The 13,127-nt window shown below is 37.9% G+C and overlaps 1 protein-coding gene across 1 annotated transcript; it reads left to right on the forward strand.

Moving 5' to 3' along the window:
- On the forward strand, positions 1-12,516 carry DR1 (down-regulator of transcription 1, TBP-binding (negative cofactor 2)). The gene is made up of 3 exons (XM_010290382.1): positions 1-319; positions 6,959-7,122; positions 10,369-12,516. Exons 1-3 carry the CDS (start codon positions 100-102, stop codon positions 10,513-10,515), a joined length of 531 nt encoding a protein of 176 aa, XP_010288684.1. The 5' UTR covers positions 1-99; the 3' UTR covers positions 10,516-12,516.
- Positions 12,517-13,127: the final 611 nt, after the last annotated feature.

A 13,127-nucleotide genomic window follows, 5' to 3' on the forward strand; every position in this document is an offset into this window, starting at 1 on the left:
CCTCGCCGGCTCCCCGCGCGCTGGAGCCCCGCGCGGGAGCTGAGGGGGAGCCCGTGAGCGCGGGAGCTGAGCACCCCTCGGGGAGCGAGGGCAGCCAGGATGGCCTCGTCGTCGGGCAACGACGACGACCTCACCATCCCGAGGGCTGCCATCAACAAGATGATCAAAGAAACGCTCCCCAACGTCCGCGTGGCAAATGATGCCCGGGAGCTGGTGGTAAACTGCTGCACTGAATTCATCCACCTCATCTCCTCCGAGGCCAACGAGATCTGCAACAAATCGGAGAAGAAAACCATCTCGCCCGAGCATGTCATACAAGGTAAGCTTCCGGCGGCGGTGTGCCTCTGCCCGGTACGCACGGGTCGTTCAGGCTTTGAGCCACTACTGCCCCGTTGCGACTTCTTCCTCTGTGGTTTCTTGTAGCTATGTAGAAGACAAAAGGTAGAGATCTTTTAAGGGTCTAGAGAAGAAGTACGTGTGGTCGGGCTTGTCCGTCGCATTGCGAGGGAGGGTTGTCTTTGTGTGGTTAGAGCGTCTGTTGAGTGTGCTCAGGACCAGCTCTCGTTTTGCGGTTCAGAGACGACTCTGATGTTTTGAGTGAAGTCACCAAATCCATTCATCTTTTTCGTACCTGTGAGACGAGGCCTGCTTTTTCGAATGGCTATGCAGATTTCTTTTGCAGCATGCTTTAAGATCCTGAACTTACTAAATGTCTTTCTAACTGGAGACTGACAAAAGAGGTATGATTGGGTATGTGGGGCCCAGGCTTTAATCCAGAGTCATCGTGTCTGGATCCTGAACAGAAGAAAATATTCCTCTAGGACTATCCTTGGAGTCTGGTTGTTTAAAATTAAGTATTTGTATCTGTTGTAGAAAGCATCTAAACATGACATATGCCCTTGCATCTTTTTCTGCTGTTGACTTCCACTTTCCTTTCCTTGAATAAAAGGAGAGTTCTCTTTCTGCCTCTCATTTGCTTTTCTTTAAATTCTGCCATAAACAGGGAGTTTCCTTGCCTCATCCTTAAGTCTGCAACAGGCATCTTTTTTCAGGAATCATTCATCTTGCTGCTTAAGCAAAGCTTATTGATACCAGCATTTACTGCAAACAAATTTATAGAAGTGATAGTGAAAGAGTACTTTATTCTGCTGCCTGGTAGAGATACTAACAGTAGCATTTGCAGAAGAGCTATTTTCAGGACTATTATGGTAGTTAGTTTAAAAAATGTTATGTTTTTTTGGTAGTGATTCTTTGTTTGAAACAAACAAAAAAATCTGATTCCTTTTGGATTATATGAACTTGCTCTCCAGAAGAGTTTCAAGTAGTCCACTGGATTATGAACAGCAAAAGAAAATCTGTAGCATGTATGAGCTTTAATATTAAACACATGCAAATCTGGAAGTTTAGCAAAGCAGCTCCATCACAGAAGCTCAGGATGTAAAGAATAAAACTTGTGCTTGAATGTGGAAGCATACTTTGGGTATGATGTTTCTAAATACATGGATAATTTCTTCAAGTGACCACCAAAATGTTTGAGTTCAGTTCTCAACACAGGAATAGACATGATCTTTAATGTTGAGGACAATGGAGAATTCATGTATGAAAGTATTTTTTTGCCCAGTAGTGATGGTCCTTAGAAAAGATTTCACCTATTGCTGCCCTAGTGTTAGTCTGGTTTTTTTGGAAAACAAATTGAAACCAAAATATGTGTGTTTGTGTGCGTGTGTGTATATGCACATATGTGCATGTGCGTATCATCAGCAGGTGGTTCCAAACCAAGTATTTTGCTGGGTTCTATGTCTTTTTCTATGTCTAGATCAAACCAGATTTTAGAGTTAGGAAAAATTATTTTCAGCTTAGATGTGTACTTTTTAGTCAGATATTGCTAAGGAAAACTTTGGAAATGTATCCATTTTTATAATGCTCTGGAGATGGAAGGAGTTGCTCTTGGATTTTCTGTTCTTATCTTTAGGGAGGTGTATGTGCTATTAGCTTATTCCAGATGTTGGTCGGTTGGCAGATACTGCCTCTGAGGTATGAGGAGTTAGATCGCTAATTTTGGAAACAGTGATTATGTGTGTATAGGTATAGCATTTCTGCATTTTCATCCATCTTCATATGTTCTAGATACTGGCTATGTTGACTGTGTCTTAATGTAGCTCCATGACAATGACGCTAATAAATTAAGTAATTGAAATATGGTTTTTGTGGCCATCCAGATTATCTTGTTCTTTTTGAATGCTTAATCCAGTTCATTTAGAAGTAAAATGAGGTTAATGGCCATCATGTCACACCTGGTCCAGTCTAAACACAGACTGCTGCCAAGAGGATTCTTTTTGTACCCTCCCTAGAGATGGGTCTAGCAATTGCTGATCCCTGCTGCTTTTTGAGAATTGAGGGGGATCCCAGTTTTCTGTTAGGTGAGTTTGCTGATCTGACTGTTCCTGTAAATAAGAAGTTACTGAATCGGAACCAAGGAGCAGGAAGGATCTTTCACTGGGGAGGAGGAAGGGGAAAGAGACACTGCAGCTGGTGACACCCTGCCATTGGACTGTGTTAGAGGTAATGTGAAACTGCACTTTGTCACTGTACCTATGTGTTTGGCAGCAGTGGTGCTTAAGACACCCCTTCCTTTGCACTAGTAAATACAATTGTGTGGCCAAGTGCTGAGCTAGAACTCTTCCCCCCTACCACTGGGTAATGCTTCAGATAGATTAAATCCCTGCCATGTTTCATCATGTGGTAGCACAAGTACTTGACTGCACAGTGCTGTCAACAGCATAGGGAAAGGAAAGCAGAGGCTTTTTGCATCCCATGAGAGATCTGACTTGGTAGATGTACTCAGACTATGCCAAGCACTCGCTGTTAGCCATAAAACACAAAGCAGCTTCCCTGGAGAGTACCCAAAGGCATCAAGGCTACGTAATAGTTGTAAGTGGAGTCTCCATGTTTATTGTTGAATCCCGCCATCAAGAACCCAATTGTGAGTCTGAGACTCTAATAAGCAAATGAATATCCCTCCACCCTGGAACAGAAAATAGCCACGTTTGATAGCTATGCGAGTTGTGATGAAGAAGGCTTTTTATGATAACTCTAACTTCCATTGTTTTCTGAAAATGGTGAGATGTTAAATCACCGTCTTTATCAAGTTGATTACTTGGTTAACATAAAACTGTTATGTAGTAAGGTAGGCTGTGTATTGATAGCAAATCCTGTAGCTTCTTTTCACAGGCTGTTAGGATACTGACAGTGTTTACATCAGTATTTAATGTTAAAAAAAATCCAAACAACTGTTAATGTTTGGGATTTTACTTTGTAAGTTACTTTTCTTTGAAAGGAGCATAGAAAGTTAAAAATCCTGGATATGAATGATCTGATTATATAAAAAACAAATGCAGAACTAATAATGCTTAACTGATTAATCAGAGATCTGCACCTTCATGCAGTCTTTAAGAGTGGGAGGAAACTGGGGAAAGAATAGTGAATAGTTGTGATTTGGTGTTTGTAAATACGAGTTGTTGTCCTGCTCCCCCCCCCTCCCTGCCCCCGCTGTGTTTGGGGCTTCAGTTGTTTAAATTTGGTGTGATTATTCTAACCTCAGTAAGATACCAACTTTTCAGCACTCTGGGTAGACTTGTAAATTTCAGACTTGAGAAACAGAAAGACACTGAGTTTTGGTGTGTGGTGGGCCGAGCCTGGCTGGATGCCAGGTGCCCACCAAAGCTGCTCTATCACTCCTCTCCTCAGCTGGACAGGGGAGAGAAAATACAACAAAAGGCTTGTGGTTGAGAAAAGGACGGGGACATCATTCAGCAACTACCATCACAGGCAAAACAGACTCGACTTGGGGAAGTTAGTTTAATTTATTACCAATCAAATCAGAGTAGGATAATGAGAAATAAAACCAAATCTTAAAAACACCTTTCCCCCACCCCTCCCTTCTTCCTGGTCTCAACTTCACTCCTGGTTTTCTCTACCTCCTTCCCCTGAGTGGCACAGGGGGATGGGGAGTGGGAGTTGTGGTCAGTTCATCACACCTTGTCTCTGCTGCTCCTTCCCCCTCAGAGGGAGGACTCCTCATACTTTCCCCGCTCCAGCATGGAGGCCCTCCTACAGGAGACAGTTCTCCACGAACATGAGTCCTTCCCACAGGCTGCAGTTCTTCACAAAGTGCTCCAGCCTGGGTCCCTCCGTGGGGTGCCATCCTTCAGGAACAGACTGCTCCAGTGTGGGTCCTCCACAGGGTCACAAGTCTTGACAGCAAACCTGCTCCAGCCTGGGCTTCACCACAGGCTGCAGCGGAATCTCTGCTCCGGTGCCTGGAGCACCTCCTGTCCCTCCTTCACTGACCTTGCTGTCTGCAGAGCTGTTGCTCTCACATATTCTCACTCCTCTCTCCATCTACAGTTCCTGTTGCAGTTTCTTTCCCCCCACCCCTTCTTACATATGTTACCGTAGAGGCTCCAGCACTGTCACTGAGGGGCTCGGCCTTGGCCAGCGGTGGGTCCATCTTGGAGCCGGCTGGCACTGGCCCTGTTGGACATAGGGGAAGCTTCTAGCAGCCTCTCATAGAAGCCACCCTTGCAGCCCCCCTGCTACCAAAACCTTGCCACACAAACTTAATACATGGTGGAACAGTAGCTCTGCTAAAGTAATAATCACTTGTCCCACGTTTTAGCACCATGCCGGTATATTCCTTCCATCCATGTGTTCTGTAGAGCCTTGATGTGTTTCAGCAAGGTAGTAAATCTCTTAAGTTGTTTCATAGCCAGCAGAATTTTGGTGCACTAGATCTATGGTGCATTTATGGTTCTTCATAGCTTTATTATGTTGAACTATTGCACAAAACTGTCTCTGTTACATCACACGTTTTCTTTTGGATTAGTGTGCTATGTTCCATACATAACTGTAAATTCTTTCCATTAATTTATTTTCTTTTAAGGGACATTTAAAATCTCTGTAAAAACACATCTTGTTGTTGACTTCAGATTGGGCAGTTCATATTCTGATGCAGCAGATTGCCAACCCTGATCACTGTGAATGTTCTTTTGACGAACACATATATATTTGCTATGATGGTTTGTCTTAGTGATGTTAGCCTTGTAGAGTTCTTAAGATTTTTATACTTTGGTTTAAAAAAAATATGACTTTGGATAGTTTACCCTGTATACTGTTAACATTTTAAAGTTGTGTGAGTTCTTAAATATTTATAGACTGTGTAGCTAACCAGTTCTGGACCATGAGATGTGGATTTGCCTCCTATCTGCTGGGATTGGATTAAACAAGTTTCTGAAGGTTTTTCTGTAATTCTCGTAGAAACTGTGGGCTAATTGAAAAAAGTTTTTCCGGTGTCTGTCTGTGGGCTGAGGCTGAACTGACATGCTGTCTCTGAAGTAATTTGATAATCTCTAGGTTGAGCTTGTCTTATAACTTTTATTTTTCTTAAGAAATAGGTATTATGTAAATTCATTTGCCAAATGTTATCTGTTACAGGAATGGTAGTCAGTGAGCTTGTCTTCTAACTTTTATTTTTCTTAAGAAATAGGTATTATGTAAATTCATTTGCCAAATGTTATCTGTTACAGGAATGGTAGTCCTGGATGAGTAGACAGCTGCACTGTACTTCCCTTTTAAAAACAGTGTATTCATTTTCTCCTTGACTACAGGTTGGAAGCTGAGAACTTACAGAATGCTTTTGGATTAATAGTTAGGTGTATGATACAATGGCACACTGCCATAACTACGGGTAGAAATGTTAGATTAATGTTAGAATATAGTCTGAGTTAGTGTTTATAACACTATATCAGTCATATAACAGTATAGTGTTTATAACAAGTTGTTGCTTGCTGTTGTGCAGTTTATTTTAGTGCTATACCTTGAATAGCTTGTGACAAGGTTGAAATAAAGAAAGAAAAAGGTTAAAACAACTATCATTCCGTAAAGAAAATTCTGATTTGTGTAAATACTGGAAGTGAACCAAGTGTTTTATTAAACTGAGACTTGTTTCTAGTATAACTGGTGTTTATGTAATATTTCTAGCGTATTCTGTTAGGTTCCACTTTGAGGTGCGTGTATGCGTGGAGGCATATCATAGCAAATGTTGAATCAGGAAACAATGTGCCTCCTGTCAGATGTTCTACCTGGGTTTTTATAATTCTTCTTATTACTTTTGCATTCTTTAAAAAAGCTATTGTTGCAGGATGTAGCTGTATGTCAGATTTCTTTGGGCAGATAAAAGTGCAAGATTTTAATTTCTGAATACATTTTTATGTGGAGATAGATAAAAGGGTTTCTGTTGAGAAATAAAACAATAAAGAGCTCCTACATAATTTTATGTAATTTTATATGTGTGAACTATGCATTTTTAGCTTCTTGGCACTTGAAATATGAATTTAGATATTAAAAGAAAAAAAACTAAAACCCTATGTCTAAGGTAATATTAAACTACTTTGGTTTTAATGAAGGATCTGTGGTCATTTTACAAGCATTGTTTTTGTTCTGTCATAGGTTGCTAATGTACCTTCTACTGAAGACTTGTAACAAAACTGGAAAGACAGAGTCCCTGAGAGATTAAAAGTTAACAATTCAGATAGGAAGGATGACTTGGCTGTATAAATTCTGCTTGATTCTGTTGTGTAGAAGATGGGAGAAAGATGTCTTTTCAAGAATAATGCTTATCTCTATCAAAATGTGTCTGAAAGCCTTGAATCCTCTGCAAGTACAGTACAGACTGCTTTGGTTGTACTTGACTGACCTTAATTCTTCTGTCCTGAAAACATGCACTCTTAAATGGCATAGGATAAGAGGCAGGGAAAATAGCTGTTTGATTTCCATCAACAGATGATAGAAAAGTGATCAAACTTTTAACTTTTTTTTAATCTTTTAAATAAACAAATCGATACCTATTTTCAAAAGCTTTGTAAAAGATGAACAATGTGTTTTCTTACTTTCTTTCTAGCACTAGAAAGTTTGGGGTTTGGCTCCTATATCAGTGAAGTAAAAGAAGTCTTACAAGAATGCAAAACAGTAGCACTAAAGAGAAGAAAGGCCAGTTCACGCTTGGAGAACCACGGCATTCCGGAAGAAGAGCTTCTAAGGCAGCAACAGGAATTATTTGCAAAAGTAAGTGAAGCAATACTGTGCTGATGAGGTTGGAATAATTAATGCTGGAGATCTAGTACCACGAAAACATGCACACTTCAAGAAGGATCCCCTTCCTTGTGGATTGCTGTGGCATGTTGTAAGATGCTATTGACCGTGGCCTGTTTGAATTGGGGAAAGTAAAGTCAACAAATAAGATGTTGCTACTTGTTACTTGTGTGATTTGACATAATGGACTTTGTATACAAACAAATTTTATACTTTAGGTTTAAAAAGCATGGTTTTTGTGGCTATTTAGGTATTTCCATTTTACCATAGAGAATACTTCTAAGAATTACTTGGCTGAGGAAATAAAAGAATGATAGCTGCTGTTCTAGGAAATCACCAGTTTTCATGCATTAAAAAGTGAAAATATCTTTTCTGTTTCTGGCCATCAGTACACAAATGTTAGTTCTTAAGCTTTGAAAGAAACATTTAATTGTTAACAATTTCTAATTTGTCCTTTCTCAACTTCCTTTACTCTTGGCAAGACTCTAATTGAGTGAATTCATGCATAAATCTTTAAAGAGGCAATTCAGGCGTAGGAAGAGTATTTGCCCACAGAATACTGTGCGTGCGTATGCACGTACACACATTCTCCTTCATCCTAGCCTTTTCCCCTCCCAGCTTTCCTAGATAGTTTGTGAACATCTTCGAGTTTAAATGACTAAAAGCCAATTGTATTTATTTATCTTTCTACACTATCTTTCTCTTCAGTATTTTCTTAGTTTTACAAGACGACCATTCTCTAAACTAAGTGATGGGAAAATTACCTTGGATTTCTCTTTCCTCTTACCCAAGGCATGAGTCTTATTTTCTCATTTTGCCTACTTCAATTTCCACGGGTGAAAATGCTTATTCAGTTATGTGTTATCATGTCTGATTACTGCGACCTTCACTTCCCTTTGCTATACTTGTATCTTGCTGAAACAATTAAAAACTGTTGTTTTTCATATGACAACATGCCAACTATTTTAATCTTAATTGCATGATGAATTTTAAGGCATTTAAAATTTCATCATACCACATAGCTGTTGTCAACATTCAGTAAAGTAGTTATGATAAATTCATGTGTGCCTAACTTTTGACTGTACTAACATTAAAAAGACCAATATGGCTGCTTCCGGATTAATGGTGAGATTTACAAATAATAGTCAGTTTGATACCTGATTTTTACTTCCTATTTTCTTAGCATAGTATACAAAATAAAAAAGCAGCTAATAAGGTGTGTTAAGGTAGTACTAGCTCCTGAGTAACATATTAAAAAACAAACAAACAAAAAAACAAACAAAAAAGCAAACGCTGAAGCCATGGCCACCTGACGTAAGCCACACTTTTATCTAAGGAATGACCCCTTGAGGTATATTCTTTTTTTAATCCTATGATACTGTGCCTTAATGTCTAAATTAAAACAATGCATGCAAGTTTGACAAGATTGTATGAACGATTTTTTTTAAATAGTCTTTGGTAATATGGAAAATCTTTGCCTAGATTCAAAGATGGGAGTCTCATGTTTTAAAAATACTATTTGTGATATGCTGCTTAGTCAATACAACTAATGCTGACTTCTTGCTCCAGTTTTAAAGTATTTGCCTGTTAATCTTATGAATGTTTGACTTATAGCTTGGATGATTGTATATTTGAAGTCAGTGGAATGGCTTATCCTGGTGTTCATGCATATAAGTTTCTGTGCCAGACAAGGGTCTTAGCAGATTTGGGGTTTTTTTGAGGCTTCCTCACTAAAATTTGTCTGTGCAATGAATGAGTTAAGTTTACCAGATGCTTATAGAGCTTCTTAGTCAATACAACTGAATGGAATTTTTCTTTTTTTCTGTTTTCGAAATGGCTAAGTGATACCATTATAAATATGGCAGTGAGGGTAGGCGCTTACAAAACAATCGTCCAGTGTGAAGTGCTGAGCCTCTGATTTCTGGTGCATGCATGTGTATCACCTCGTTGTTGTACAGTAAACTTAATTGTAGCAGGGTTGGTAGGGAGCCCTGTTGTTATCTTGTGTGATAAATATTTATGCCTCTCCTATGTGTACAGGTGCTGTCTTCCTTTGTTTAAAACTTTACAATGTCTTAAATTGTTTTCCAACCCTTGTAACCTCACTACCACTTGAAGTTTGAAATACTGAAAATTCCTCATTGAGAAGATTTCTACCTCTGTAAAAGTATTTCTTTTAATGGTAGAACAGACTCAGGAAACGTGATACTTTTATAATAATGGAAGACTCATTTTTTTCACTTCACTAAGTAGATAAACTGGTTTTGATTGTTTTACAAAGTGTAATCCTTTGGCATCTTGAAGTTTGCAAAACTGTAAAATTTGATGATGCTTTGGAAAAAAAATAGGAAAATTCAGTGAGAGCAATGGGATTAGAAGGGAAATCATCACATTCTTAGTGATGAATTTTAAAAGTAGAAAACTAAAGAAGACTGAAGATAGTTAATTTTAAGAACCTTTTTCCTAATGTTCATTCAAAATAGAAATTTAAGTTTTAACTTTAACATAATTGACTGGTATACTGTCGAAATCAAGAGTAGTTGCTGAAAAACAAGTGAAAACCCTGGATAGAAAAATGAGAGATCATCAGCTGAACTATTTGAAATGTTTTCTTAGAACATCTTGTACCTTTCAGTAAAGGTCTGTACCTTTCTGTAGCAAAGCCATCCTCAATCTGCATACCCAAATTTAAGATCTTACATTGCTCTGTTTTCCAAAGATTGCTTAGCAAAGTAAGATAATAACTTTATGTTTTTGTATTAGTGTGTGTCTTTGTTTTACAATTGGGTGATTTCATAGTTGCAAGTTTTAGTATTTGTAATCAGCAAAGAAGAGCTGTTCTCATCTCAGAACCATGATTAAACGTTAAGCTCCCTTGAAATTGAAGCCTAACATTTCCATTGCTGTGCCTCACTTAATTTTTTCATTAGGAAGTGGTTCAGCACAATCCTTACAATGGAACTTAAATACACTGGCTCCTGCCTCTTGCTTTGGCAGATTGAGTTACAAAAACGTTGCTTCTTCAGAGGAAGAGAGAATATAGTTACACATCTTGGTATAAATAATTAAGGTACTTACAGATGTGTGTCTGTGTGTATGATTAATAAAAATTATACAAAACAAATCTGCAGGTGCAGATAAAACTGCTTTTAAGATAAGGTGTTCTAGAGTTTCTTCACAAGCTATGTATGGCCTTAACAATTAAATTCATGTCTTTAGGCTAGACAACAGCAAGCAGAACTGGCGCAGCAGGAAGGGCTACAGATGCAACAAGCAGCTCAACAGGCACAGCTTGCTGCTGCCTCAGCCAGTGCATCCAATCAGGCAGGATCCTCTCAGGATGAAGATGATGAAGACGATATCTGAAATTCACCAGCTGAGTTTGTCTTTACTAAGAAATATTTTTCCTGCACAATGAAAACAGTGAAATGAATGCTTACCTGTAAGTTTGTATGCATCATGGACTGGCAATCGGTATTCTAGGGGTGTCTGCTGTTGTGTGCTGTACATGTATAAACTGTCTTTTTTTGAACTCTTGAAGATTTAAGGTTCAGTATCATATCAACTTTGGATTTTTAATGGTGTATATGGAAATTTTAGATAGCAGTGCGTCATTTATTTGATCAATAAGCAGTGTTACAATAAACAACAAGTTTATAAAATATAGTGAGATTTATAAAAAAAGCTCTAAATCCACATTTGCATTTCTTCCCTTTTAACTAAACTATAAAATCTTACTTAGAATTTTTAATTGTTTTTTGGGGGAGTGGTACAGTAGACATAATCTGTTAATGGGAAAAAAAAAGCAGAGTTCAGCATAGTAGAGTCTGAATTCTTAGTTCTTTTTAAAATGAGGATGTATATGGCAATAAATATTATATATGCTCAAATACCACACTTGTTAAAATTTGAAAATGACACATTTTCACCAAGCTAGGAAAAGGTATGTTTAATAGGAGTTGTATAAATTCAGTCATTTTTTTGTATAGGGGTGAAAAAAATAAACCTATGGTTTTATTATGACATCCTTCGACAGTCCTAACTGAATATTTCACTTCAAAGACTGCCTGGTTTGAAGAACTAACTCTTCTGTTATTTCACTCCAGTTTAATGTTAACTGTTGTTGATGGTATTTCGTAGTCCAGATCTATTCATATTGTTGAAATACAAAGCTGGAACTTGACGAAACAGAATTGGTTTAGTTCCACTGATGCTAACTGGGAATGATTAAGTATTCAAGACTATGAAGGCAGAAGCTGAAGTTAAGAGCATGCTTGCCATAAGAGGGAATTTATTTAACCTTGATTAGTCATTGTCAGCTTAATGCTAACATTCTCCAGACTAGATTGCTACTGGATTACTAAGATACCTTGTTGAAAGATAACATTTTCTTCATTCAAATTGGTTTGTAGGTAAGTCCAGGTTTTTGATAAACTGTTCCCCATGAGTGATCAGCAATACATGGAACAGAAAAGATGTAGTAGTCCTTTTGATAGTTGATTTGAAAATTCTGTTGATTAATGGATGAGCAGCTGTTCTTTGTGTTGAAATGAAGCACAGTAGTGTCCATTGCTGAATTTTAATGTGTTAGTTGAAGTAATACCGGCATATCTTCTGGTACACTAATCTGAGCAGACTAGAAAAGCCACTTGCATGCTGCTGTAGATGATCCAATCGCTCTCTAACACTATGGATTGTTTATTAACTTATGTCCTCAGCAAGTTGCTGTAGTTTGAATTCTTGGGGAGGGCTGCAGCAGCCTGTTTACATAAGGATGCAAACAGAAAATAGTGTGCCCATTTTTAAATAAAGGTCTGAACAAGGTACAATTGACATATATTCAGATCTCAGTCACATAGTGACGATTTAAATTTGAGATACATTGAGTTGCATATTGAATAAATATGAACACTTCATTAAATGCATTAATGCAGTGAGAACTTGGAAAAGTATTTGTTTGAATGTTTAAGTTTAAAAAAAAAAACAAAACAAAAAACCTTTTGTGGATACTATGTGAAATATGTTAGGCAAGGTGTGACCGAGGAAGTGGTTTTCTGTAAAGGTTTAAGTACCAAAGGTAGAAAATCTAGTCTAGTGATACAATGTTCATGTGCAGTGTTGGCTTTTCTAATTTGTACTGTAACACCTTCACACTTTCTATTTTAAATGAGTCTTTTCCTTTTAAATAATATTAGGTATATTTTCACACCTTTCTTTTCTGATGCAGAATTCAGGTTAACATTTTACTGCATCTGGTATGTATGGTGTAATATGTTTGGATCCTTGTGACCTTTCTTTTGGACATTCTTGTGCTTTTTCATATGCTGTATTCTTCAAGCAATAAAATTCTGATGTGTTTTTATAAAATTGCTTTTATATTTAATGAATGGTCTGTCTTCTTCATTGCATTTATAAAGAAAAAAAAGTTGACACTAAAACTCTGCTGTTATTTTGACCCACTGAACACTTGTGAACAAAGTCTTTGCAACCTGAGCACTGTTGGATGGCATTGCTGTTCACTGAGGTTGTTAATGTTTGCAAACAATCTTTCTGGACTTGACCTGCTCACTTTTCTCTTGGGAATTGCATTTTGTGTATATGCATTTTTATAACCTGACCTTCTTAACTTGACAAGTTGGACAAGACCCCTGTAGATCAGGTATAACCTACTGAAATACTTACAGTTTAACAAAGTGAAAGACCACAGGCTGAGGCTGGGGAAATAAGAATATATGTTAGTCTCTTGTTCAATTAATTTCACATAGATAGTCTTGTTTAGGGACTACTTTACTTATTCAGCCATTCCACCTCAAGTATGAAAAGTAAACTCTGGCAGTTGCAGGGGGAGAATCTTCACTGTTCTTTCAAAAAACAAAGAGTTTTGTATTACTTTCCTGTTGTGCTTACATGTACTAGCTAGACAAGAGATTTCTGAATTTGTGGTACTACTGATTTTTTGGTACACCAGGTACATATGG

Source organism: Phaethon lepturus, unplaced genomic scaffold (genome assembly GCF_000687285.1).
Source record: "Phaethon lepturus isolate BGI_N335 unplaced genomic scaffold, ASM68728v1 scaffold13307, whole genome shotgun sequence".
Classification (NCBI taxonomy): Eukaryota; Metazoa; Chordata; class Aves; order Phaethontiformes; family Phaethontidae; genus Phaethon; species Phaethon lepturus.